Source organism: Notolabrus celidotus, chromosome 4, assembly GCF_009762535.1.
Source record: "Notolabrus celidotus isolate fNotCel1 chromosome 4, fNotCel1.pri, whole genome shotgun sequence".
Lineage (NCBI taxonomy): Eukaryota > Metazoa > Chordata > Actinopteri > Labriformes > Labridae > Notolabrus > Notolabrus celidotus.
In genome coordinates, this window is record NC_048275.1 from 10,791,257 (window position 1) to 10,819,240 (window position 27,984).

At 40.6% G+C, this 27,984-nt stretch overlaps 1 protein-coding gene across 1 annotated transcript; it reads left to right on the forward strand.

Annotated features, from left to right (window-relative positions):
* Positions 1–85: 85 nt before the first annotated feature.
* Positions 86–27,975, forward strand: abcc2 (ATP-binding cassette, sub-family C (CFTR/MRP), member 2). The gene is made up of 32 exons (XM_034682765.1): positions 86–680; positions 2,082–2,258; positions 4,097–4,243; positions 4,346–4,486; positions 4,640–4,762; positions 4,905–4,960; positions 5,048–5,291; positions 5,420–5,604; positions 6,243–6,420; positions 7,788–8,042; positions 8,997–9,062; positions 9,395–9,532; positions 9,611–9,757; positions 9,844–9,928; positions 10,033–10,099; positions 10,218–10,344; positions 11,392–11,568; positions 12,859–13,026; positions 14,287–14,470; positions 14,656–14,791; positions 14,966–15,068; positions 15,159–15,378; positions 18,785–18,939; positions 20,911–21,066; positions 21,235–21,434; positions 21,557–21,683; positions 21,798–21,899; positions 22,250–22,393; positions 25,085–25,243; positions 25,324–25,490; positions 26,948–27,142; positions 27,667–27,975. Exons 1-32 carry the CDS (start codon positions 636–638, stop codon positions 27,794–27,796), a joined length of 4,704 nt encoding a protein of 1,567 aa, XP_034538656.1. The 5' UTR covers positions 86–635; the 3' UTR covers positions 27,797–27,975.
* Positions 27,976–27,984: the final 9 nt, after the last annotated feature.

Below are 27,984 nucleotides of genomic sequence, written 5' to 3' on the forward strand. Positions count from 1 at the left end.
ACAGGAAAGGGTCTAATGAGCGCACTCACTCCCTCCCCTCTCTTAGCACATTCCCTTTTTGGTGGGCCGTCCCCCCTAACATGAGGGAAAACAGCAAGTCATTCTGTCTCTCTGTTTTTATCTCTCTTTGATGAGGGCATCTGTTTGAAAACCTGAACTTTAGACACATGTGAGCGTTGGGGAATGTCTGTGGGCTGGTGGGAGGCTGGCTTTCTGAATGACTTTGACTGCAGTTGTTGGGTTTTCTCAGTTGCACATCAGGAGGACAGCAGGCGTGTTTTTTTTTTGGAGAGAGCAACGGAGACTACGAGGAAAGCATTGAAGATCTTCTTAAACAAACCAGATCAGGACTCAAGTAAAACATTAAACCATTCACCCTTTGGCACTGATTACGCGCATCTTTGACAGATTAACGCCTTGTCTTTGCACAAGGAGGTCGTAAGATTTCTCTGCTTAAAAGCCTCATGGCTCAAAGTCCCTGAGAGTCACATCCTGCAATTGTCTCTGGAGCGTGAGTGGACGGGGGAGAGAGTGGGAGCATTTGAGTCAACTTTAGCAGCGGAGCAGAAGAGACAGGCAAGAGGCGTCTTGTTTTCTACTCATCAGAAAGGCGACTGAAGCCTCCAGAGTGGACCATGTGTGCTGCAGCTCTGGAGGAGTACTGCGGGTCCACCTTCTGGGTGAGTTCTAAGGCACTGTTTCTGTAGCTTTGAAGAGCTGAGTGCTGTCAAGAGGGAAAAGCTGCATCTTAGTCTCCTATTGACCTCGTTTGACAGTAAAATTTGAAAGAACTTCAACAACTAAGTCAGTGTAAGTGGAATATAACAGAGGATTGAGTAAATACAGCCTGTCATATGTTATACAACACAACATCCCTGTATAAGTACAACCATTTTTTCTCATTGCAGAAGTTGACCCCCAGGTTAATGTTGTTTGAAAGTTGTTATGTGATTTGACTTTATAATAGCTTTACTAAACTCAGCGCTGAAGACACAATTACATACACATTCAAAGCTTCTTCGCCAGATGAAGAGTACTGCATGACTCCTGCATCCTGTTCAGACTTCAGTTTGTGTTACTCAATGTGTCATAACATTAGACATAACGAGAGGACATGTGTCAGCTATATAGTGTAATAATGATAAAAGTAAAAAAAAAAAAGTGAGTTCAGTTTTATGAGTTCACCTCTGTATACAGTGCGCGCTGTGAGCATGTGATGCTTAAGTAAGACATGACTGGGCATGTCAATCAACCACATCACATGGTTATGGGTTATAACCCCTTAGGATATCAAAACATATTGATGTTCGTTCTTTTAATTCTTTCAATTATTTTCTTCCCAAAATGTAAAAAGGAAAAAATTGTTTTTTATGAGACGGAACAATTAAACAATTCATCCTCTCTGACATTTTAAGTAACAAGTCTGAAAAAATATTGTTCCAGCCTCTGTGTATCCTCTTTAAATCATGTATATCCTGATGGACTGAAATACCTTTGAGTTTTAGTCCTGTGAGATATTTGGTCTTCATCACAGATTTTAAAGAGCTTACTTTTCTCTTACTTACTACTTATTGCACAGAACAAAGATAGCTGCTGAGTATAAAAGGAGGTACAGGATACTCTGTGAAACCTTTTCATCCTACTTCACAGTACATTATGTTAGCAAGACCTCTCCTTATGATGTGTTGTTTTGCAAAGTTTCACCACCTCAAAGTTCCTAAGTACTAGAAAGTTAAATCTAAGCAGCTTCAGACTTTTCCCTCAGCTTTCAGCTCATGTCACCACATGTTGTCTTGCTCTCACATCGCCATAATGGAGGTTTACCTTTCACATGCAGCCGTACACACAGCTGTATGTGGGGACATATGGTTTAATCATATGTGAATCACAGTTGATTGCATTTCTACTCAGCGAGGTGTGCTATGTCCCCTCTGTGTAATCTAAAGAAAGCTCTGAGGATAAATGTCGGGGAGTGTGTTCCTTTGCCAGCTTATTATTGAAGCGTGATTCTGCATGTCTCTGTCCTTTAGTCAAAGGTTGTCCCTGTGTAGTAATGTCTGTGTGTGTGATTATGTGTGCAGAATACTTCCTATGTGGATAGAGAGGACCCAGACCTGCCAGCATGTGTAGAGCAGACAGTGCTGGTCTGGATCCCCCTGGGCTTCCTTTGGCTCTGTGCCCCGCGGCACCTGGTGGTTCTCTGCAGGAGGACCAAAGGGGGCACAAAGCATCTGTCCAAGCTCTACCTCTTCAAACAGGTAACACACACAGCAAGACAAGAAACAATTAGGAACATTTCCCAGTAACAATGTGATGAAAAGACGAGGGGGTGGGATTTTGAAACAACACACGCAGCACAAAGTATGCGGATAATTAAGACATCCTGGTACTGCTGTCTAAGCACAATGAGGTCATGTATCTGTACGTTTTATTTACTCCATTTTCTGGGGTTCGTTTTGATTTGATTTGATGTCTTTTTTTCGAACATGTAAAAGTAAAAATACAAAAGAAAGCATACAAGTAGAAAAGAAGAAATAGTAGAAATAGAAATAGTATAAGAAGCACTTATACAAAAGAAACAAAATCAATATTAGCAAGCAGTGAAACAATTTACTTTAAATGTGCGAAAAGGAGCAGGAAGAAGTTAAAACGTATCTAATCCTACCCCTTCATTCACTATTATCTGTCATTATGCTAGTGCACTCCCACAAGTCAAATCTTCATATATTATCTTCCAATTTACACCGGCAAACAAAAGTAAACCCCTCGTGATTCTCAACACTTGTCTTCCTCCTTGTACCTCATGAAAATCAGAACTTTGTACTTCTTCTTGAACTGAATTATGTTCTGACATTGCTGTAGCTCCATATTGAGACTGTTCCACAGTTTTACATCACAGATTGAAATACAAAAACTTCTCCTTTTAGTCCGAACACTCACCATCTTTAATCTTAACTCTCCTCTTAAGTTATAACCCCCTCTCTTTCAAAGAATAATCTTTGAATACGTTGATTGTAATTATTTTCTTGAGATTTAAATCTTGTGTTTGGTTACTTTATTTATACCTGTAGGTAGATTTATTTGCAGCAAGATGATGACATCCAGTTACAAAACATCCTTAACATGAAACTACACAAACCAATCAGAACTGACAAACTATCTAAACACAAAGACATGATATAAAAGTACTCCTGCCTCACCACCCATTGGTCCATCTTAACGTCAGATAATCACTACTTGTTTCCCCAGAGTTGCAGAACAAAACAATCACAGCCTTAACTAACCTCATTAGCATGTGTTAGTCTGGCCTATCAATAACCAGCCTGTTTTTCAGACCGCAAGACAAGGATCCCATTATCTTGAGTAAACAAACTTTGTTATCTTGTGATAATGCAATAGAATAATCTGTAATACACTGTAGAAACCACCGGAAAGGACTCATTATGACATGAACGAGAGGTAAATAAAATCTGTAGATGCATGTCAGCTTCTGTTACACTGGATATCTTATTCAAAATCTTCCAATATTTTTTAGTTTACATTTGATTACTGTGCCCGAAGTGTAATTCATGGTCTCTGTGGAGAAAAAGTTGATACAGAGTTGAAGCTTTTAGGCAAACATGACAAACATGTTCTTTTTGGGTCCTTAAAGAACTGAACATGAAGGATGCATCTGTTGCCAATTTGTTGTGTTCCTTCCTTTAAAGTAAAAAATATACACAGGGATAGAACAGAAAGACTCTTGAGTGTTTGTGAGTGAGTAGATATAAATACAGGAGAAATGACGGGTAAATAAAAGCTTTTCAATAACGTGTGTCAACATGTACTTCATGCCACCCCTGCATTTGTCAGTGCCACAGCAAATGTTAACAATATAGTGCCTCTTCTATCCCAGGTGTCTCATCTATCATATTATCATTGCTCAACAGGCGTGAAGCTGTAAACTGTTGTGATTTTTTTTACCCAAATTGCCAACTGGAACACAACAGAGCGATTATATGAGCATTTATCTCTCTGTCCTGAGAGTGACATGAGAGTGAAAATGGAAAATAGGTGAATTTGTTGGTTTGCTAATTTGTTTGTTTTCTCCCCTCAGCTTGTGGCCTCTCTGCTGTTCCTGACGGCCATAGCAGGCTTCGGAATCACTATAGGAGAGGACTTTGGTCCAAGCAGGGACACAACTTCAACACAGAAAAATGCAGGTGTTTACTACGCTAACCCCGTGCTGTACGCGGTCACATGGGTAAATATAGATGGTTTTACTTTTATCATATGCATCTGCCCTTGAGGTCAATGGACACCTGACATGTTTTTTTTTAATGTTCTGACATGTGCTCTGTCTTAGATCCTTGTGCTGTTGTGCCAGGAAGCAGTACGGCGACGAGAAGGAGCTGTAGATTCCGCCACTCTCTGCTTCTTTTGGTTTCTTCTTGTTATCTGCGACATCTTCCCTTTTCAGACCCTCTTACGAAGGGCACTTAAGCCGGTACGAAACATAAGGTCAATTTTGGAATACAGCATCAAACTCAGGCATAATCACTTCATTAATGCACTTCAGAGTGTTCTTATGTTTGATAATGGGCATAATGCACTGCTGCATCTCTCACACTCACGTATATTTCCCATCTCTGACTGTCAGGAAGCAATCAACGACCTCCCCCGCTTCTGCCTTTTCTACATTTCCTTTGGGCTGGAATTGATTGCATTTCTTGTCTCCATTGTGGCCGATATCCCACCTGAAGCTGAAGAGATTGTCAAAAAGGTATCCAAGCACGCAATTTTGTAAATCTTTTGGTTTGATAATGCTAAATTTGTAATAATGTATCAAATAACAGAATGAACCTTCAGCTCATTCTGCTCTGAGTACAAACTTTTTCTTTGTATTTTATTCTTCTTATTCACAGAATCCAGAGAAAGGAGCTGCATTTGTGAGCCGAATCACTTTCAACTGGTTCAACAGGTAAATAAAAGCTTGCAGTTTAAAAAAACAAACATTTAAACACCCACACAAATGAACGCCACAATGAACTTTTCCTTGCATCTCCAGCATGGTTGTGAAGGGGTACAAGCGGCCCTTGGTTCAGGAGGACATGTGGGCGCTCGATGTGAAAGACAGCACCGCTTATCTCAACGAGCGCTTCCAGAATAACATGCAGGTGGAGTTGGGTGAAGCTCGGGTCCGATACGAACACAAGTTAAAGAAGAAACGGGAAAAGAGCAAAGCCAAAGCCACAGAAGAGACCTTTCAAAACGGTCTGGGGAAAGGCGTGAGTCAGGATGTGCTGATGATGGTAAGAATGTGCAAATGCACTCCAAATTGATTGTATAAGTAGATCTGTACATTCTCAGGGTGGTGGTGCTGATGTTGTTTAGAGCAGCCATTCAATGCATGCAATGTTCAAACTGTGTTTTTGTATAGGAGGAAAAGGGAAAGAGCAAAGATGAACAAAAGAAGAAAAAGGACAAAAAGAAGGAGGAAACGGACTATCCCAGTGCATGGCTGATCAGCACCATATACAAGTCCTTCAAATGGCTTCTGATTGAATCTGCCTTCTTCAAATTACTACAGGACTTGTTGGCTTTTGCCAGTCCACAACTTCTCAAGTGAGTGAGGTTACGATTTAAAACCAAAAATAAATGTCACTGGGTGTGTCATCTTGTAAGCAGCTGTCTCTAAATTATCACTGATCATGATTTTGAATCATTCACTTGTTGCCTATAAACAACATAAACTAAATCTGCTAAATCATTCTGTATTACTATCCATGGGGCAGTTTTTGTTTTTACTGCTATCCTCTGCTTTGCTGAGTCAGCCTTCACTGCAATCATTAACTCAGAGTCAATAAACTCAGAGCCAAGGTTTTTTTTTTTTTCATATATGAAACTTGCAATCTTCACCCTCACACAGTACCAAGGTATCTAGTGTCATTACCTGAGACAGTATTTCAGCTCCCTCTGGAGCTATTTAACTTCACAAGGTTTGTAAACACACTGTAAGTTCAGATACACTCCCCTTTATAGACCTTCAGATAGCATTATACAGCCCTGTGAAGAATTTACTCTTATCTCTTTCTTTAGCAGAGCTTTAACGTGACTTTACAACACCAGGGTTGGGGTGGGTGGGGGCTGATACAAAAGGAGACAAAGTAAATTAAATAGGGCATAAGTGAAGGGAAGGATGGATATGCATATCAAATGGTTTCAAGATGAATAATTAAGCTCTGTCTTTTTTCTTTTCTCAGGTTGATGGTCTCCTTCACTCAGGATCAGTCCAGGTATACCTGGGAGGGGTATGTGTATGCAGTGCTGCTGCTCGTTGTGGCTATTCTACAGTCTCTGTTCCTGCAGCAGTACTTCCAGCGCTGCTTTGTTCTCGGGATGAAGGTCCGCACTGCCATCATGGCTGCTGTGTACAAAAAGGTAATGTTGAGTTTTTTTAGTATGAAGGCCAGACCCAGTCCAAGAGCTGTACATTTCAGGTTCCACCTGTAGTCTTGAAATCTACAAGATTCCCTTTAGTAAAAGCACCAGAGTCCAGCAAAGTTGAATCCAGAGAGCTTTATTGTACTTCACAGTCCCAGAGCAGATTTCGTAAGTAGTTTTCCTCAGTTTGCTTTTGTTGTGCCAGTTTCTAATGGTATCTCATTGAATCATATTTCTCAGAAAGCCCATTTTTACTGGAGTCTGCTTTCTGTTGGAGACACCCCGTTTTTTGTGATTAATGGTGTCTATGTGCAGACATTTCCAGTTAAAACCACAAATAGCTCTGCTCCTGTTTTCCAGTCAGTGACCATGTGGATTTTTCTTCTGAATTCAATTATCTCAACAAAGTTTTGAAAGAGTGCTTTGATGAGTAACATAGCTTTTATTTAGGGTGCTTAGATAAAGCAGTAGCATTCATGTGATGTGGACCATGTTACATGTTGATTTCCAGACGCCTCAGTAACACAAAAAATAACATCATAGGGACGTTTTATAGTTTACCTGTAGGCAGGTTTAAAAACAAAAAACAAATGAACCGTCCAACTCGCATAGAAAAATCACAGACACAATAATCATCTGCCATCAAAAGTTTTCACTCACTTAATTTAAAAAGCATATTCAAAGGAACACAAAGTGCTTCACAAAGGAACATTAAACTGTATATCTCAGGTTTTGATGAAGTAGTAGCTTCCCTGTTTTAAAATCTGAGGGTCTCTGACTTTAACAGATTAATAGATGATCCTTGAACGAGTTAAACGAGTCAGCAATACATTTTGTTGAATTATTCAGATTTTGTTTCACGAAGGCGACAGTAACTGGTCTGTAGGGACTCAGCTTGTGAATTGAAAGGTTGCTGGCTCAAATCCCGGCATGGACCAAGCTTGGAAATTAGCTGGTAACTGGTGCTAGCTCACATTCTGGGCATTACCAAAGTGCTCTTAAGCAATGCAGCAAACCGCAAATGCTCGGCGTGTTTGTCCATTTAACCCCCCCCCCCACACACACACACACCCACACACACCCACACCCACACACACACACACCTACACACACACACACACACACACACACACACACACACACACACACACACACACACACACACACACACACACACACACACACACACACACACTCTGAGATCTCTCTAATAATACATATCCAGAGGATCTTGTTTGTGCATGTGTGTGTATTTCAGCCTGTGTGTGTGAAGCATGCATATCTATTTCTTTTTCAACATCCCAGCAAACTGACCAACAATTGCTTCCTCTCTCTTACAATCCATGCTTTATTCTTGTCCCCAGGCCTTGGTGGTGTCAAATGACGCTCGTAAGGAGTCAACAGTGGGTGAAACGGTGAACCTGATGTCAGCGGACGCCCAGCGCTTTAACGATGTGACCAACTTCATCCACCTGCTGTGGTCCTGCCCTCTGCAGATCATCCTGTCCATAGTTTTCCTGTGGCTGGAGTTAGGACCCTCTGTGCTGGCAGGACTGGTTGTCATGGTGCTGATGGTGCCCATCAATGGACTGCTGGCCACTAAGGCCAGAAAACTTCAGGTAAGAAGAAACAGAAGGTTGCACTGAGGACACACAGGATAACTGTTAAACATTTATAAGATAATGAGCTGCTGACTTCAAGAATAAGATATCAACCATGAATTTAATGATGGTTAACCAATTTGACATTGTAACTGGCAGAGTCTGAAAATAGTGAATAATGAAAATAGTAAATAATGATTTACACAGAAATGAAACGCATCACAACATGATTCACCTGCACTAAGAGATCAGGTAATTACATATAAAGACATAAAGAGACAACTCAAAGAACTTATTGTCTAGATATATTTTTCTGCATATATAAAAACGTAGTTTGCTTTCAATAAAAGCTGTTAGTCTAACCATACCAGTGAAAAAAAACAATCAGAGAACTATGCACAGTGATTAAAGCACTGACAAGATGAATGGTAGACAATAATTACTGCTCCTCTGCATTAGGAAATTAAAACCTCAAAGATGAAATGTGTCTTGTTAGAATAACCCACACTTGAGAAAATAATAACATTTGCGTCAGCAGAGATGTTATGTGAACTATTTTTTTTTTGGAATATATAATGAGATATGAAAGAGACTTGTCTGTAAGATGAGACTGGATCTTACCCTGTCGTGATGTTGGGTCTTTGTTAATAATGTAACATAGAGTACGGTCTAGACCTGCTCTGTTTGTAAAGCGCATTAGGATAACATTTGTTGTGATTTAGTGATTTTAAAATAAAGATTGATTAATTGATATTCAATCAAATTCCAATTCTTATCCTCTTTACAATAAATGCCTTCTTGGGTTCCATAATTATGTGCCTAAACTGTTAAAGAGTGTACATACATGCAGACCATGTTGTTTGTGGTATTAGATAATGAAATTTAGATGTTGATGAAGGTCAAACGATCTATTGAACATTATTCATGAATGTGTGCTACATTACCTGACTTATTTATACCATCTCTTTTCAGATAGAAAACATGAAGTTCAAAGACAAGAGGCTGAAAATCATGAATGAGATACTGAATGGGATTAAGGTGAGCCCCCTTCTTAATCAATTCTTGAAGTTTAAAGACACTAAATGTTGAGCTCCTGATCACCGCCTTTGCCTTCTGTCAGGATAAGGTCTTGTGGCCGGTGTTGAGGCCTTCCCCTGATACAAAGACTTTGCCTTAGTTAAAGGCTGAAATGTTGGCCCAGAGTACTTTCTATTATACTGCATCCTCCACCTGTGGTTTATGAACACAAACTACATAAAGTATAATGCCGGCTCTCTGTTCCTCCACCCTTTCCTTTTCCGTATCTCCTACAATGCCCTCTACTCCCCCCCATCTTTGACCCCCCCTCCTCATCTTTGACCCCCCTCCAGATCCTGAAGCTGTATGCATGGGAGCCATCTTTTCAGACACAGGTAGAAGACATCAGAGGGGAAGAACTAAAGGTCATGAGGAAGTTTGCCTACCTCACGTCAGTCTCCACATTTGTCTTCAGCTGTGCTCCAGCTCTGGTGAGTTCTGTGGAGAATCAAAGCATGGAAAGTCTTTTAAAAATGTTCTTTTTCTGACACGGTTTTTCTCTTTTGCAGGTTTCTCTCGCCACTTTTGCCGTGTTTGTAGGTGTGAGTTCAGAAAACGTGTTGACAGCTGAGAAAGCTTTCACTTCCATCTCTCTTTTCAACATTCTCCGATTCCCCCTGGCCATGCTGCCCATGCTTATTGCTGCTATTGTGCAGGTAAGAAAACATCCACACACTGTGCATGCAGACATGTGGAACCAAAGATACCAAGAAGACCACTGACCTGTTCTCTGACTCTTTAGACATCTGTGTCCAGGAAGCGCCTGGAGAAGTTTCTGGGAGGGGATGATCTTGAAAGTGACATTGTTCGCCATGACCCCAGTTTCAGTACGTTCACTATCAGCACTTCCACCATTACCTTTTACTCTGTTTATCGCTACATGAGTTTGTGAGTCCTCTGTGTCTACAGTGTGTTTGTTTTTGTTTGTCAGGCTCTGCCATCAGCATCTCTGATGGTTCCTTTGCTTGGGAAAGAGAAGCTGAGCCCCTGCTGAAAAAGTAGGTTTGATGTGTCAAACCCAAACTAACACTTCACTGATTAAAGAGACCCCACATTGTGTGTGTTCCCTCTATAATGTACACTACTGAATGTGTTACCTGTGTGTGTGTTTGCCAGTGTGTCCTTGGATATCAAGCCCGGCCGGCTGGTAGCAGTAGTGGGAGCTGTGGGCTCAGGAAAGTCGTCTCTCATATCAGCCCTCTTGGGAGAGATGCACAGCACAAAAGGCTTCATCAACATTCAGGTGAGATCTTATTCCTACCATCCAACAATAAGAGCGGCTTTAGCCGAGGACATTTACATTCTTCAAGGTTTAATTAAAATGACTAATTTCAAACCAAGTGTGTGTGGCGAATGAACTAATACTTTCTGCAGAGCATAGAGCGTGCCAAGAAAGCTCCTCTGCTTGCTCATTATTTGAAATCAGAATTAGTCAGCAAGTTATTTATTTCTAAATGTTTGGCGTACCTTGAATGAGTCTTTCTAATATAAAAACAAATCTAAGCAGCAGCAGTAGTCATCAAAAGCAGTCAAAAAAATCCTACTACGAACACGGCTACATTCAACAGCTCTTCACAAGGCCACTTTGAAGTTGTGCCGCAGAAGAATAATTCAGTGTCTTTATCCTTCAAAGCAGAGAGAAAAGGAGCATGATATATTTTTGAAACCACACCTTGTGAAATAGCAGTGAGTCAGTGAATCCAATTTTCTTGTCATCCCCCTGTGTCTCAGGAGGCACTGAGAGACAGCGAGAATATAGTCTCTCTGCTGTCGTGGCTCAGGAGACAGTCAGGGCCGGTTAATGATTTAAAGGTCAGGAAATTGAATCTCATTGCAGGAAAACAAGAGCAGCACTACATAACTGCTGTCTGATTATCATGGTTTAATGGAATTTCGTGTCTATTTACTCCATGTCTATTTGACAAAATCCGAGAATTCTTACTACATTACTGAGAAGTTGATATTTTTATTATAAATAAATGCAGGAGTTTTAGTCACTGTAAGAGTCTTTGGGTTTAAGTTGCTTGACTGACACTGTGGACAAAGCGGTACTTATTTGTTGATCTTGCTCTGCACAAACAGTCATAGTGTTTTCTGACAAAAAAAAGAGCAAACTCAGCATTCTCTCTGTGATAGTCAAACATATCCCTGACAGTGAAGTCAAACAACACTTTCTAACCTCCTCCATTCAAGTATGTGCTGCTCATTTCCTTTTTCAGCTGGTATGGTGTGAAAGAAAAGTTGGATGAATACCCTCTTTTTGCCTGACGTCTTATATCTTTCTGTACAGGGTTCCCTTGCTTTTGTACCACAGCAAGCCTGGATCCAAAACGCCACTCTGAAGAATAATATTCTGTTTGGCTCTCCTGACGAGGAGAAGAGGTTCCAGGATGTGATAGAGGCCTGCGCTCTGGCCCCAGACCTGGAGCTGCTGCCTGGGGGTATCCTCACCGAGATTGGAGAGAAAGTAAGATTTAAGGATTTATAATGATTCAAATAAGATAGTCACGGGAGATAGTCTGTGAAAGTCTGATCATTGATGTTCAGTGTAAACAAAAACACAACCATGATTAGACATTTGTCTCAGTGGGCTCTAAAGTACACAAAACTGGTGGCAGGAAATGTCAAATTTTCCAGAGATTGTACCAATGTTGGAGTTTTGGACAATGTTTTTGGTGAAATGGCACTTCACAAGTATAACTCCAAAAAGTTGTATAAAATGTTGATGAAAACAGATTTTGATGGTTTGCAAGTTACTTGAACCTCCAATGAGAACTGTACACAGAAAATGTGAAAAATGTTCTTGTTTTATGAAAAATATATACTTGTTTTAAATTTGATGGCAAAATAAGTTTTAATAGGGACATCAAAAAACTGAAATAGATGTCTAATATACCAAACAGACAATTTCTATGCAATTTTAGTGATATTACTCAAAAGTAAAACTTGAAGGAACATCTCCCAACTAATTAAGTTATTTTGCAACAGTTCTACCCAATCTACATAATTGGATAGAAAATGGGGCACTCTAGAGAGCCTGAGTCTCCCAAAAGTAAAAAAGAAATGGAAATAGGTTCACAACTCAGTGAGAGACTGAGTGAGCAAATAGTTCAGCAATGCCAGAATAATGTTTTTAAGTATAAAATTGCAAGACTTTTGGGGATTTCATCAGCTCTGGTACATAATATCATAAAGAGATTCAGATCATCTGGAGAAATCTCTGTTAAAAAAAAAAGGTACAAGGCTGAAAACCAATACAGGATGGCTGTGATCTTCCGGCACTCTGCGTAAAAAACAGAAATGACTCTGCAGTGGAAATCCCTGCATGGGCTCAAAATCACTTCCAAAAACCACTGTCTGTTAACAAAGTGCAGTGCTGCATCCATGAAGGTTGAAACTGTACCATGCAAAGAGCACACCATAGATGAACAGGACTCCTCAGGGATAGAAATGTTGTCTCAGTACATATAGGAAGGTTCATCAAAAAGAGCTTCTAAACTACCTTGTTGATGGATTCTCCCAAAAATGAACCTTTTGGTAAAGAAAAGAAAAAAATATATAAATGTCAAACTGTTGAAGGTGTTCCTAAACCTTTTATTTTCTCCTTCTTCCCCGTTCCTCTCTCCTCTCCTCTCCTCTCCTCTCCTCTCCTCTCCTCTCCTCTCCTCTCCTCTCCTCTCCTCTCCTCTCCTCTCCTCTCCTCTCCTCTCCTCTCCTCTCCTCTCCTCTCCTCTCCTCTCCTCTCCTCTCCTCACAGGGCATCAACCTATCAGGAGGTCAGAAGCAGCGTGTGAGCTTGGCTCGGGCAGCTTACAGTAAGGCTGATATTTACCTGTTGGACGATCCATTGTCTGCTGTGGACTCTCATGTGGGAAAACATCTTTTTGATAAACTGATTGGGAACACCGGGATACTCAAGGACAAGGTATGTACTCAGCTGACATCAATGCAGTGATTAGTACTAAATGGTTCACCTTAGAAGAACAGATGCTCCCTTTGATATTCAAAGGATTAATCAAAGCAACATGTAAATACATTGGTAGCATGCAGTTCAGGGTATTAATTTTAATCAAACAAAGGTACAATACAGCTGTAATAAGAGGAGTGCAGTTAATAGGTGCAGATTTGTCAGGTTTGTCTGAGATCATGTGGGTTGGTAACAACGCCCGTCCTAGCTTCCTCTCCACTTTTTGATAGTAAACAGAGCCAAATTTTTTGTTTATTTCTCTCATAAAAAATGAAATAGTCGAGCCTTCGGCAGATTAGCTTCTACTATTCTCCACTTGAGAATCCTTTACCTCGTCTTATGTGGTATTATTTAACAAATGTGTTTAGCCTTCAATCCAAAGCATTTTCTAAAGAATAGGACAGTGGGAAACATTTAAACCCACTCAGTGCTTCACAGGTTAATGTTTCTGTCTGACCCACACACACATGGGGCACACAAAGGCGCTTAGTCTCCTTAGAAAAAAATTAAGCCTCTTCAGCCTTAGACAGCTTGTGCTTAATGCTTCTACAGTTTTATAATTAACACAGACTTCAAGGAGCTGATGATAGAAGAATGTAAGGAGTGAGCCATCGGTGTCCTTGTCTGATCTTAAGAATTGTACACTCACAGTGTTGAATGATAGCACCATGTTGATCAGCGTTTAAAAGACAAGATCAGTGAATTAAAAAGTATTCATTGGTTAAAAATGACCGCTGGTGGCCTAGCGGTCTAAGCGCCCCACATACAGAGGCTACAGTCCTCGTTGCAGGGGTTGCCGGTTCGATTCCCTGCTGGTCGACCATTTCCTGCATGTCATCCCCCACTCTCCACCTCCCACATTTCCTGTCTCTCTTCAGCTGTCCTAACAAATAAAGGCAAAAAGCCCAAAAATATAACTTTGAAAATAAAAAAAAAATGACAGAAACAGTTTGGTGGCTTATCAACATACATGTGCACACAATAATAGAAAGGTGATTGATCCAGTTACATGTGAGAAAGCGATAGACATACAGATAAACAGGAACAAATACATGATCCCTCTCCAGTGTCACATCTGGGGAGATGATAATATAGTGGCTTGAGGACTATCTCATAGACTCCACCTGTTTGAAAAGAATATACTATCGTCTCACCCTTTACTGTTTAAAGTGAATTATCATTTCACACCTGAAGTCAACCGTGTCTTTATCTGCGCAGACTCGTATCCTGGTGACTCATGGAGTGAGCTTCCTGCCTTATGTGGATGAAATAGTGGTTCTGGTGGATGGAAAGGTTTCTGAGATTGGGTCTTACAACAGCCTTCGTGCCAGCAAAGGAGCGTTCTCTGAATTTCTAGACACATATGCCAAAGAGCAAAACAATCAGAACCATTCAGAGTCAGGTAATGATACACTGTTCCTCAGTAAAGTGGATGTAAATTACACAAAATGCTTCAACTAAATGTGACTGACGTGTGCGTATGAGAAAATAGTACATGTAAGGTAGAAAGACTTTTTATCAGTACGACTACATTACCTCGAGTACAGAACACTTCAACACAACATTTGTGTTCCCATCTTTCTTTAGATGGTTCCATGGACACTGCAGATATAGATATCATCCCTGAAAGAGATGACACTCAACCTGATTCTCCTCTGGAGGACACAGTTTCTGCGACACTGAAGAGAGAGAACAGTATTCGCCGCAGTCAGCGAGGTGGCAGGTATTGGCACACTAAGCTGGCTACAAAATAAATGAATAAGATGTGTTACATGAGCAACTCACCTCTGATTCAAGATGACCTAAATATTAACTCACACAGTATTTATTGTTTGCTTGTGCACCTTAGAGAAATATTGTGTTTATCCTGTTTCTTATATATGTTCCTTACTTCTAGTGTCAGACTGAGAAAAAATAGTTCTTTCAAGAAAACTGAAGGTGTTGTTGACTCAAAGAAAGGCCAGAATCTTATTGAGAAGGAAACTATGGAAACAGGACAGGTAATAAGGCTTCTTCATCTGCCTTAATAATTGTTTTTAACGTATAAAAGTATATATTCTCCTGAGTCCTCTCTTCTCTCAAATGTCCAGGTGAAGTTCTCCGTCTACCTCCAGTACATTCGAGCCATGGGCTGGGGATACACCATCATGGTCTTTATAGTTTACTTGATCCAGAACATCGCGTTCATCGGTCAGAACCTGTGGCTGAGTGACTGGACCAATGATGCAGTGGATTACTACAACAAGACATACCCTAACTGGAAGAGAGACACCAGGGTGGGAGTGTTTGGAGTGCTGGGAGTGGCTCAGGGTAACTACTTTTGTCATTTTCTGAACGTTTCAGACCCATATCAGGCATCATCAAAGCCGACGGGAATGTTATTTCTATTGCGACAGGAAAACTCTATGGCTCTCATTATCCACCCCTCTACTCTTTGACTTAATGTAGGGAAAACAAAGGCCACACGTAGCTCTTCATGACTTGTCTGCAGCCTCATACTTGACACAAGAAAGAGAAAGGAGAGTTCATATCCTAACTGAAATCTCATTCAGAGTGTGGATATGCATATTCCAAAAACGTTTAAGTCTTTCTCTTATCTTAATTCCATTTATTTGCTTGAACACTGCTATGGTTTGAGCAGTAGACAGAAATGTTCATACCTTTGGTACAGTGTTGTAGTCCAGTCATCAAACCTCCAACTTGAGTCGAGTTTTCAGTCCTCAGTGTTCAAGCCTGAGTCACCCTGGGGTGAGTAACTGTGACCTGAGTTTGAGTTTTAGTCGAGTCCTCATTTCAGATATTATTTATAATACAGAGGAGCACTGTCTCAACCCAAACTACTGACTGTATGAAGCTGGACTGACTGTGGGACCTATCCTCTGAGTACACTTATTAATTTATCGACATTGGACCCTGACTGATCCTCTAAGCGTATCAGGACATTTGAATTATCAGTGAAGTTACAGCGCTGTGCATCATGGATAAATCCATGCCTCTCTCAATGGGTGGAAGCACTTGTTGATTCTGCAGTAGTGGGATCACTGAAGGCCTTACAAACTTAATTAGAACATCCTGGGCCAAGGGGTTGAGTCATTTAAGTTGCTAACATTACTGTTAGTTCGCTCACAGTAATGTAATCAACATTCAAAATTGGCTAACTATAGCATCTTACTTTTCTGGTGGAACCTTTGACAGATCTGGTCTTCTCCTCAATGGTTCTTTGACATATCCCAGATTTTTACTGCAGAATGTACAATTCATTGTGTCTCCTCAAGCGCCCGGGCAGGAAATGAATACATGTGCTCGTCCTCACTCTGACCTTAATTAATTATCAAGGCCTCACACAAAAAACTCTTTCTAACAATAACTACGTTTGCGTCATTCTCTCCATCTCCCGGGTGAGAATTGAGAGTTTCAACACTGCTTTAGAATTTGTTTCCCTCAGGGACTGTTAAGATTACCTTAAATAAAGAATCAACAAGATTTCCTTTGAGTTTCAACGTAGAGCAGAACATTAAAAAAAACCTCATAACAGAATTTACTCTCAGGGAACATTGGAACATAAGAGCTTGACTTAAAGTTGTGCTGCTGCCATGTTAGCGGAAATCACACATCATGCTGACAACCATTTTTGTTGATTTTGTCACACTTTGTGATCACTTTCTGACTCCTGCTGGTTTACCAAAAGGTTTGATGTGTGTGTTAAAGTCAAGATTGAGTTGCCCATGCTGAGAAGCAAAATAATAACGCTCCAGTCCCACTGTTTCAGTGGGACTGGAGCGGGTTAAATCTTTACTGCTACCACAGACAACCAATGGCTTGTGATTGTGTTGGGTTTGTTTCTTTCCTGAAGGCTTTAGACACAGCTAACTAAATCTATTTCATTCTTTGGGCATGGTTCTGAATAAAGATATACTGTCTCCATTTTGTTGTTATATCCCTTAAGACTTTAGTGACAACATTGGTGAATCCTACACCCGGACTGACTGATGTTAGAGCCAAGTCTTTTGCGGATTTCAGCGCAGATGCTTCAGTGGAAATGATTATATTGAATATTAATAGAAACAGACTCTTTCTGTAGTGTTCAGCCGTGCTGGTTATTTCAGTAAACAAACAAAGAGACTTAAATGATGTAGTAATTTTGTAGTAATTTTAATTTTAATTGATTATACATGCCATTAAAGCCTGGGTTGGTAGTCACAGAAAACTAGCATGAATTTGAATGTAGCATTTCTTCAGGACTCTAAGCTATGCACAAGTAGACAGAATATTGATTTAAGGATTATTTGAATGATTCAAATATGATTTATTTTTACTGCTAAAAATGGTCCCTCTGTTTCCACTGCTGGTAACACTTCCATGGCAACTGATTCTCATCAACCCCCTTGCAGGATGAATTAACAACCAACTGAAGACATCAATTCAAAGTCAAGTTCAAACATTAGCCTGCTTGTATCTTATAATTCACATTTACATTGAGGTTAAGGTTAGGTATGGCGAACAACACCTCTGCAGGGATAGCTAGTTCATATTTTTCAAGCGCCTCAGATACAATCATGCACTCGATGCTCTGCTGCCATTTCCTGGACTGCAGGACAGGGTCTTGCACTACTTGACCCTTGGTCCCAGTAGCTCCTCAAGCTGCTCTGACATCTGTGCTCAATAATCGTGATTATTTTGAGACTCTCAAGACCAGCATAAAATAGAAACTTACCCAGTAGACTGTGAACGTTTTTTGTTACAGTGTCAACGAGCATTTGATATGACTTGTGTGATTAGATGGTCCCTGGTGTCCCTTTCACTACTGAGATTTAATCAGCAATCATAATCAAGTGTTTAGCACAGTTGGGTGATGATACCTGAATATTAAAACGACTGGACTAATAATAGACAGCTTGCAGGTTTTCGTCTCAGTGGTTTGATTTTATTAAAGCTCATATCACATGAGTAAAAATAAAAATAAGTGACTGAAGGTCACACAAGAAAAACTGACAGCCTATTTCAGATAGCACCATTTAGATAGAACATTGAGCATCAACAAAAACACTGTATTCTGCCTGTCTGTCCTCTCCCAACAGAAAAAAGGGACTCAACTGCCAATCTTTTCCACTCTTTTGGAGGGCTGCAGAATATATCTCTGCAGTTTGTAACACTTACAAGAAAATTGACCATCCTCTCTTTCCTAGAAGAGGACATGTCTGTTGATACATCTCATACCCTCACACTGGATGATGTCCCTGTACTTTATCAAGTCCTCTATAGCATCTCTTTTAAAAAAAATTAACTGCTGTTTTTTTTTTTAAATCTCTTTTGGATTACTTGATGGAGTGATAATATATAATCAGCAGCAGAAGAACACATGAAACACCTGATGAGATAATGTGTGTCTATAAGTAGCTATGCAGCTAGCTAGTTATGACACCAGAGCAGAGACAATATGAGACTAAAGGATGGGGCTCATGCTGTTTTCAACCTTGACTGCAATCCTGCCTGACAGTAGTGCTGGCATTGATTTTTTTTAAGTACTTCCACTAATACACATACCATGGTTGTAAAAATCTTTTCTTGTTTTTTGGCACAGAAATAAGCTCAGTCATGCATACAGATTTTTCTGTGTGCGCCTCTGTCCTCACAATATCAGCTTATTATTCTGCAGAGTAATTTTCACACTTTGAAGGTGTTCTTGTCTAATGCAGGGTCTCTCCATGTTTTTCAGGGCTTTTTGTGTTCCTTGGGACTCTGCTTCTGGCCAACGCTTCTGTCGCTGCGTCTCGTATCCTGCATTCACAGCTGCTCAACAATATGCTGCGAGTTCCCATGCTGTTCTTTGACACAACACCTATTGGAAGAGTGGTCAACCGCTTTGCAAAGGTAAGAGGACAAAAGGTAGAACTACAGAGTTCAATGAGGTATATTTACAGGGCAGGGGACTGACAGAGAGCTGATTGTGGCAGAGTGATGGGGACTGATGCAGGACAATATCTGGTAAAGGTGTAGCTCAACCCTCACCTATGGTCATGAGCTGTGGGTCATGACCGAAAGGATAAGATCGCGAATACAAGCGGCTGAAATGAGTTTTCTGCGAAGGGTGTCTGGGCTCGGCCTTAGAGATAGGGTCAGGAGCTCGGACATCCGGAGGGAGCTCGGAGTAGAGCCGCTGCTCCTACGCGTCGAAAGGAGTCAGCTGAGATGGTTCGGGCATCTGATAAGGATGCCTCCCGGACGCCTCCATTTAGAGGTGTTCCGGGCACGTCCAACTGGGAGAAGGCCCCGGGGTAGACCCAGAACGCGGTGGAGGGATTATATTTCCCACCTGGTCTGGGAACGCCTCGGGATTCCCCAGGAGGAGCTGGAAAGTGTCGCCGGGGAGAGGGATGTCTGGGTCAATTTGCTTGGACTGCTACTCCCGCGACCCGACTCCGGATAAGCGGAAGAAAATGGATGGAAGTGGATGGTGTAGCTCTGTATGCAGACTGCGAATCCTTGAAGGGGGGTAGATTGCAGGTGAAGCACCGGAGAGCTGAGTCTAGGTATAACTGGAGCCTGAACAGAAAGGGGTTAAAGTCTGTGGAAGAATAGACTCTGGCTTACACTCTACAGAGTGGCTGACAGTAACTACTGCCTACTTCAACCCCCTGGAGTTACAAATTATCATGTGCACATACTACCATGGTCTGCACGATCGTGGCCTCACAGCAAGGGTTCTCAGTTATGATCCCCGGTTGGTCAGGAGCCTTTCTGTGTGGAGTTTGTTCTCCTATGCATTCGTGGGTTTTCCCCGGTACTCTGACTTCTTCTCACTGTCCAAAGAAATGCAGTGGTGGTTTGAATCACGACCAGTGATGGGTGGATGAATAGATAAACAGCCAATTTGAACATATTTTGCTGCAGCGGGAAAAGAGAGAAAAGCTCTGTAAAAGGTCCTCCTGTAAATAATACACATTATTTTTCTGTTATTACTGAAACTTTAACCAGGGGTCTGTAGGAGCTGCTGCTTTTGTTGTTGTTGCTGCTGTCTGTCGCTTTCCATCTCTCCCTTTCTCCTTCCCAACCCCGAAAAGGTCGAGGCAGATGGCTGTTCAACATGAGTCTGGTTCTGTTCGAGGTTTCTGCCTGTTAAAGGAGGTTTTTGATCCACTGAGAAGTGGAATAAAGATTGATGGATGGATGGATGGATGGATGGATGGATGGATGGATGGATGGATGGATGGATGGATGGATAGATAGATAGATAGATAGATAGATAGATAGATAGATAGATAGATAGATAGATAGATAGATAGATAGATAGATAGATAGATAGATAGATAGATAGATAGATAGATTCATAGATTCATAGATTCATAGATAGATAGATTCATAGATTCATAGATAGATAGATTCATAGATAGATAGATAGATTCATAGATAGATAGATAGATTCATAGATAGATGGATAAACAGACAGACAGTCAGACAAATTGATAGATAGACAGACAGACAGACAGACAGAAGTGCTTTGAGATCCTCATCTCCACGTGTTTTTCATATTTTTCTTCTTCTTCATCCTCCTCTCCGCTCCTCCATTCTTTATCTTTTGAAAGTTGACCTGAATTGGTTAGCAGGTGATCTCAGCTGGATGCCAGGATATATTAGACATATTATTGTTATCCCCTCTGGAAGACACCCCATCCTCTCAGGTGTCCCGCAGATGCTCATCCAGCAGAAAATTGGCATTTCCACAGCTTTTGATAAAAAGTTACTGGATTCTTTGAAAGGAAGTTCTGGGTCTCTTGAAAGCCCCCCAACGAGTTGATTTTAATAAAGACTAACTTAAATTTTTTGTCATATCTACCATCACAGGACATTTTCACAGTGGATGAAGCTATTCCACAGTCGTTCCGCTCGTGGCTGATGTGTCTGCTGGGCGTACTGGGGACACTGTTGGTCATCTGTTTGGCCACTCCTTTCTTCACCATTATCATCATTCCTCTGGCCATCATCTACTTCTTTGTGCAGGTAAGCTGATGAATAAAAGCTTGAGAAGTAATATAATTAGGGAAAAGAGGTTTGAATATTTAGTGAGAAAGCTAAAAGAAAGGAATACAAACTGAAAATATTTTTTGTTCAACACCTCTGTTTTCTGTTGATCTCTCACACCTGATTTCTCATCCCATCTCTGCATAGCGCTTCTATGTAGCCACTTCAAGGCAGCTTCGTCGACTAGACTCGGTGTCCCGCTCTCCCATATACTCACATTTCAGTGAGACTGTGTCAGGTCTGTCGGTGATCAGAGCCTACGGCCATCAGGACCGTTTCCTCAAACACAACGAAATCACCATTGATGAAAACCTGAAGAGCGTCTACCCGTGGATAGTGTCCAACAGGTCAGATATTGAAGTCGAAGTAAATAGAATCAACAAATCCCAGCACATCAGAATTGCTTAATGGGGTTTTCAGGTCATAGAGGAGGACCACACCATCTTACCCGTGTGTGTTTGCTCTGCAGATGGTTGGCCATCCGTCTGGAGTTTCTTGGAAACCTGGTGGTGTTTTTCTCCGCTCTGTTTGCAGTCATTTCCAGAAAGACCCTGGACAGCGGTCTGGTCGGCCTCTCTATATCCTACGCCCTCAATGTCAGTGGCTCACACAAAACCCTCACAAGACTCTTTGTTCTTTTATCAGAATGTGTTATGACGGTTCTAACAATAATCTCAATGCTGCATTCTCTTCTGTCTGTGTGTCTGCAGGTGACTCAGACCCTCAATTGGTTGGTGAGGATGACCTCAGAGCTTGAGACAAATATAGTTGCTGTGGAGAGGGTGAACGAGTACGCTGAGCTTGAGAACGAGGTATGTCAGACTGACGGCTTTTCTCTCAAACAAACAACTCTGTTTGTCATATGTGTTAGAAAAGACATGACAACTGTATCATACGTGTTTTAAAGGGGTCACTGAATGGTTAAAGAGTGAGTAACATGTAGCATTTATTCAATAATGCTGCATAAGAATACCACCATAATATGAACGACTGATGTATTGTTAGTTTGATGTTTTTTCTTTGACAGGAGTTCAAACTATCTCCTCCAACAAAGAGATAATCTGAACACCTATGTCCTCTTGTTCTTAGCTTGAATCAAAAGCAGCGTCATTTTTCACAGCTCACCACTCGCTGTCTAAACTGCATGCCTTTGTTTCTCCAGGCTAAGTGGATAAATGAAACTCGGCCGCCGAAGAAGTGGCCAGAGGATGGAAGAGTTCAGTTTGAGAACTTCAAGGTCCGCTACAGACCTGGATTAGACCTGGTGCTGCATGGAATCACCTGCGATATCAAGAGCACTGAGAAGGTGTGTGTCTGTATATACCTCCATGTGTGTGGGATTTATCAATGTGAAACTTTTATTATGGGCTGAACGTAAACACCTTTATCAATATTGTTGTGCTAATGTGCAGCTTAGTATATTTTTGTCATTGAAACATCAGAGATATGACAAAACAGAGTGAGCAATTTTTTTTTTATTAACTTTATGTGAATTTTTTTAGGAATGTCAAACTTATAGAAACAAACATACTGTCCCATCTGTCCCCGACCTCCCCTGACACCTGGATTTTTGAGAATGATAGAAAAAGTACATTTACAGAAGGGTGAATTAAATAATAATTGATTAAATGAGAGATCATTTGTAGTGAACAGGTGCTTATGCAAATTAGAACCCAGACAGGGTGAGCAAGAGCTGAGGAGTCTTTATTGTCTCATTTCTGCAAGAATATTTATGCTGACATTTAGATCCTCACTTTGCTCTCCTTCTCCTTTGAGTTTTGTAATTGACACAGATTTACAACATACAGTATAATCAAATGTCCCATTTTTAAACTTTGATAACTATTACTTCTGTTAGTATCACTACTGGTTATGAATTAAGTTACCTTGTAGAGATCAGCAGCTTAGAGATGCTCTCGCCAGCTCTGCTGCTGTTGCCTGGATTGCAGGACAGGATGTTGCTCCACCTTCCCTTAACAGAAAAGGTTTTGGCCCAGTAGCTACTCTCACATCTGTGCCCACTAACAGTCATTATTTCCAACTCTGAGGACCAGCCTGAGACAGAAGCTGACATTTGAGCCACAATTGATATAGAACTCTAATTAAGACTAACATTAGTGTCATCAGGCAAAGCTGAAATGTCAGACTTCTGTCTGCAAGTTTATAGGACATCATTTGTTCAAGTTGTCCGTCACTTTTGCTGTTTAGAATTGATTACCATTGTTTTGTTTTTGACCAATCAGATTCAAGTTTTCAACACAGCCAGGTAATCAGCAAGAAAGACGGTTGATTAGTCATATGACTGTAACCAACGTCAAACAGACATGTATGACCTCAAAGAGGCCAACTCCATGGAAGACAGAGCCATTCACCAAGCAGACGCCTACACTCATACCTGCATCCCAGACATGATTGTAGAGATACAAGCGCATATGTACTCATTATGCCAAGCAGTTAGATACAGACGAACACAAAGACCAGCTGCTCTGTAAATAATACAGTCCGGATTCATGGTTAGAAACATATGATCACATCCTGTACTTCTATTCTGAGTTAGAAGAAAAATGGTCAGATGCCTACAGATGCAGACTCGTTCACAGAGGTATTATGAAAGGTAGAGTGAGAGTGAGACATGAGCTGGACAATTCTGTCTGGATGTACAGTTACTGTTGAAAACATTTGTACTTTGAAGAAGACATAAAGCCGGGAAATCAAATGAAAAATGTTTGACAGTCTCAGAAAAGAGATACAGCAGCAGGGCGGAAAATTAACTTTTTTCCTCATCTGCCATTGGCTAGTGACCCTCAAAACTTTACCGGCCAAAAACTTTTTTCACCGGCCAAATAAAAAAATAATGCTTTATTTGATTTGAAATAATTACCATAAATTACGCCGTTTAGCTGTCTGTTCCTCTTCTTGATCGTCTCCTGCCTCTTTGTTTATCCTTTTTGTTTGTGGTGGCTTCACGCTGGGAATGTGTCGCCACATCTTCCTCGAAACGCTCTTCCCGCCATGCTTCTTCAAGCAAAGGGAATTGATAGAACTCCAGTAGCTGGTCAGAATAGCCTGACAGTTGGCAGAAATGGGCGAAAGTATGCAAACAAAACCTCACATGCAATACAAAATGTTCCATCGGCCACACAATCTGAGTTTCATTTCATTTTGTGTCATGCATCTCTAAGCAAGGCAGATGTTTTTTCTATCTGGTCTCATTTTCTATGCAGCATGTCTAGACTGTAGTGCATTTGTGACTATCTGATAATATCAAAGTGTCGTTAGACAAGAAAGAGAACGGTACATCGTGTATTCTCAAGTTACATATGCACATGCACCATTCAACACTGATCCATTACAGGAGTTTTGTGTCATATATTTAATGTTATTTTCCCATTCAAAGCCTCTCTAACTATAAAGAGGATGAATGCAGAGTAGATGTGTGATATAAAGTTATTGTATATGTGAGCATTATATTGATGTGGGGAAATGACCTATTCATACGCCTCTCCCAAAACCTTAAATGAAAGTTTCATAATACAGTAGCAAAACATGCTAACCTTAGTCTAACAGCACACTTGTCCCTGCTTTGACCCAAAAATACAGCCTCTGACATCGCTGCATGCTGAAAGTAGAAAGCAGCAGAACTCCATAGAACACCAGTTGCATGATATAAATGTCATCACCCTCTGCCCGATCACTCCTTGTGGATTTTCCTGAAGATTACCTGCGGACGTGCTAATCTCCACTTTATACTTTAGAAATTGTACGAAGGGAGGAAGGACATTTTTCGGTGAAGTTCTGCCTTTGGTGTTTTCACATGCAGCTCACCTGGGTCATTTTGGGAAGTTTTCAGAAATTTTGAGGCTTCAGCAGACAGTTTTTCCATGAGAAACAGATTCAGATTGTTGCCCTTGAGGTATCTTTACATTAAATATGAACACATGGACAGATGTGTCTACCATTTTGTGTGACTTTATATGCCATCTCTCTCTGAATTCAGATCGGAATAGTCGGCCGCACAGGCGCTGGAAAATCAAGCCTGACAAACTGCCTGTTCAGAACAATCGAAGCTGCTGAAGGTCGAATCCTTCTCGATGATATTGACATATCCACAATAGGCCTTCATGACCTTCGAAACAGCCTGACTATCATTCCACAGGTATACACACAAACACTCTAGCTCACTTGTTATTCACAGTTGTAATGTCTCGACTGACCCTTATAATCCTGTGGGTGCAGGATCCAGTGTTGTTCTCTGGGACACTTAGGATGAACTTGGATCCATTTGACAGATTCAGCGATGATGAGATCTGGAGAGTGTTGGAGCTCTCCCATCTGAAGGACTATGTAGGAGGACTGCAGGAAGGACTGCAGCATGAAGTGTCGGAGGGGGGAGAGAACCTCAGGTGGGCAATAAAATGAATGTTTTTCTTGTCGGTATCAAAAATGTATTTCAGAACAAATTAATAATTGCTACCTGCCAGTGTGGTGGACCCAGCCACCTTAGAGCCACTGGAAACCCAACTCCACAATAGCCTTCCAATTTTGAAAAAGATGGTCTTTTGTACAGAATAGCGGGTGAAATCATTTAAGTACAGTTTCTCTACAGACAGAGTCTGGAAATGCTTGGAAAAGTATTACTCAATCATTCTCTGATTAAATTGCAGGAAAAAGTCAGAGCATTTATGTTGCTTTTAATGCCCAGCTTGTCCAAAAGCCAACATGTGATTACTGAGGGCCATGATTGTTGAGTGCAGTTGTGTATTTTTAGTTTTGTGAATTAAGTAAAAATGAATGATAAGCTATTTTTTCGACTGGGTTTTTCGCCTAAGAGCAGTAGCCAACATTACATAAACAATGTTAGCATTTTATTCTCAGAGCCATAATTCAAATGCTAAATGTTGTCTGAGTAAACTGTTAACTATGACGTGGACAGAAAATCATTGTGTAATTCATCGACAAATTCAAATGATTTTGCTAGATAACAGGGCTTCCTCCTCTTCCTCCTTTGATTCTGACTCAAAAAGCTCATACAAACAGATTTAATGAATGGAGCATGTATCCCACTGATCATCTAATGAGCCACTGCTGTGCAGATGTGCCAGGCCGATATCAATCAAATGTGTTCTGCTACTCCCTCCTGTTATGTTGCGGGTCAAATTAACCCTTTTTAAAGTCTATTTTAGGCAGTATATGACTTCCAAACCAGCTAAATGCAGCATAAAAATCTGGGCAGCATGTGACAGAAGAGGCGTTGTGTTAATTTATCAACATCACTTCATAAAAAATAAAAAAATTAAAATGTAAAAAAAAATGAACAAAAATCAATGTCATGTAAAACCATTGTATTTACATTTAGGGCTTTCCAATGTACATTCAAAAAGTTGTAACATTAATTTTAATCAAAAACGAGTGAGTTATCCTCATTGAACCATGATCTGTGAATTAAAGAACACCAATGGACTAAATCTTGATTTAAATGGTTAATAATGGAGTTAAAAATTAGATTTAAAAAAAACGTGTATTGGGATTTTTTGGGGTTCTGACACTTTTGGATAATTGAATATGCCCCGGGTCAAATTGACCCAGGAACATTATAGCTGTTCCAGAGAAACAAACATAACAGGAGGGTTAAGACATTTCAAGCCAAATATTTTTTGAATCTTAATAAGTACACTGTCAATACCCCTGTGAGGAACCTGTTGTGCAGTTGAAGCCTAATGTAACCATATGCGTCATCACCACAGCGCAGATAAGCAAGAACCCTACAGTGCTTTTTAAGCATGTGGTGGAGTGGCAATTTGTGTTATTTCCATCTCTGTGTTTCACATGCACTCAGTGGAGTTTCTTACTCTCTCCCTAGTGTTGGGCAGAGGCAGCTGCTTTGTCTGGCCCGAGCCCTGCTGAGGAAGTCTCGCATCCTAATCCTTGATGAGGCGACAGCAGCCGTTGACCTGGAGACCGACGACTTGATTCAAAATACTATCCGCAAAGAGTTTTCCCACTGCACAGTGCTCACCATCGCCCATCGACTGCACAGCATCATGGACAGCTCCAGGTGAGTCAGGGCCCCAAGAAACACCTATAATGGGATGTCTCTGCCCTCAATTCTCCTCTGTGAATGGCAGTTTCTTCCTCCTCCTTTATGGTTCTCTACAAGGCTTATTGGAAACTACAAATAGCATGATAAACACTTACTTTTCCGAACGCACTTTATGTTTCATTTTTGTTGTCAGGGATCATAAAATGATAAATATTATTAAGAACTTATTCTGAGAAATCCTCAACATAGTATGTCAGTATTAAATGACTGTCTGGAAATACACTCAAAAACTGCATAAAAGCACACAGAACACATATAACAGTGTTCTTTACCAGAATAATCACAACTGAAGGACCATGTACTTCCACCTTGATCCCTTCATGTATAATCGGAGAGCATATGTACAGAAGGCTTTCATTTAAAAGAAAGAGGAAAACATGCATGAATAAATGTTAAAACTGAAGGATCCTTTTCATTCTGCAAATGATTTATACACTTCCCAGCGGGTTACAATTTATTTCTGTGTTCCCCTTTCACAGGGTAATGGTGCTTGATGCCGGCAAAATAGTGGAATTTGATTCTCCGAGCGCACTGCTTGCAAAACGAGGCCATTTCTACTCCATGGCAAAAGATGCTGGGATAACACAAAATGAAAACACAGCTCTTTGATTTTTTCACTTGTAATTTTGGTTATGTTCCATACATTTATTCTGTTTTTTGATTTCAAACAACTGGATTGTACTTTGAAATAAAGGCGTTTGTGATATTTGTATTTATAGGAAGAATGTAAAGAAATCATATTCTGTAGTAAAGGATTTTTGTAAGAGTACAATAAATATGCTTTCTCAAATACTGCT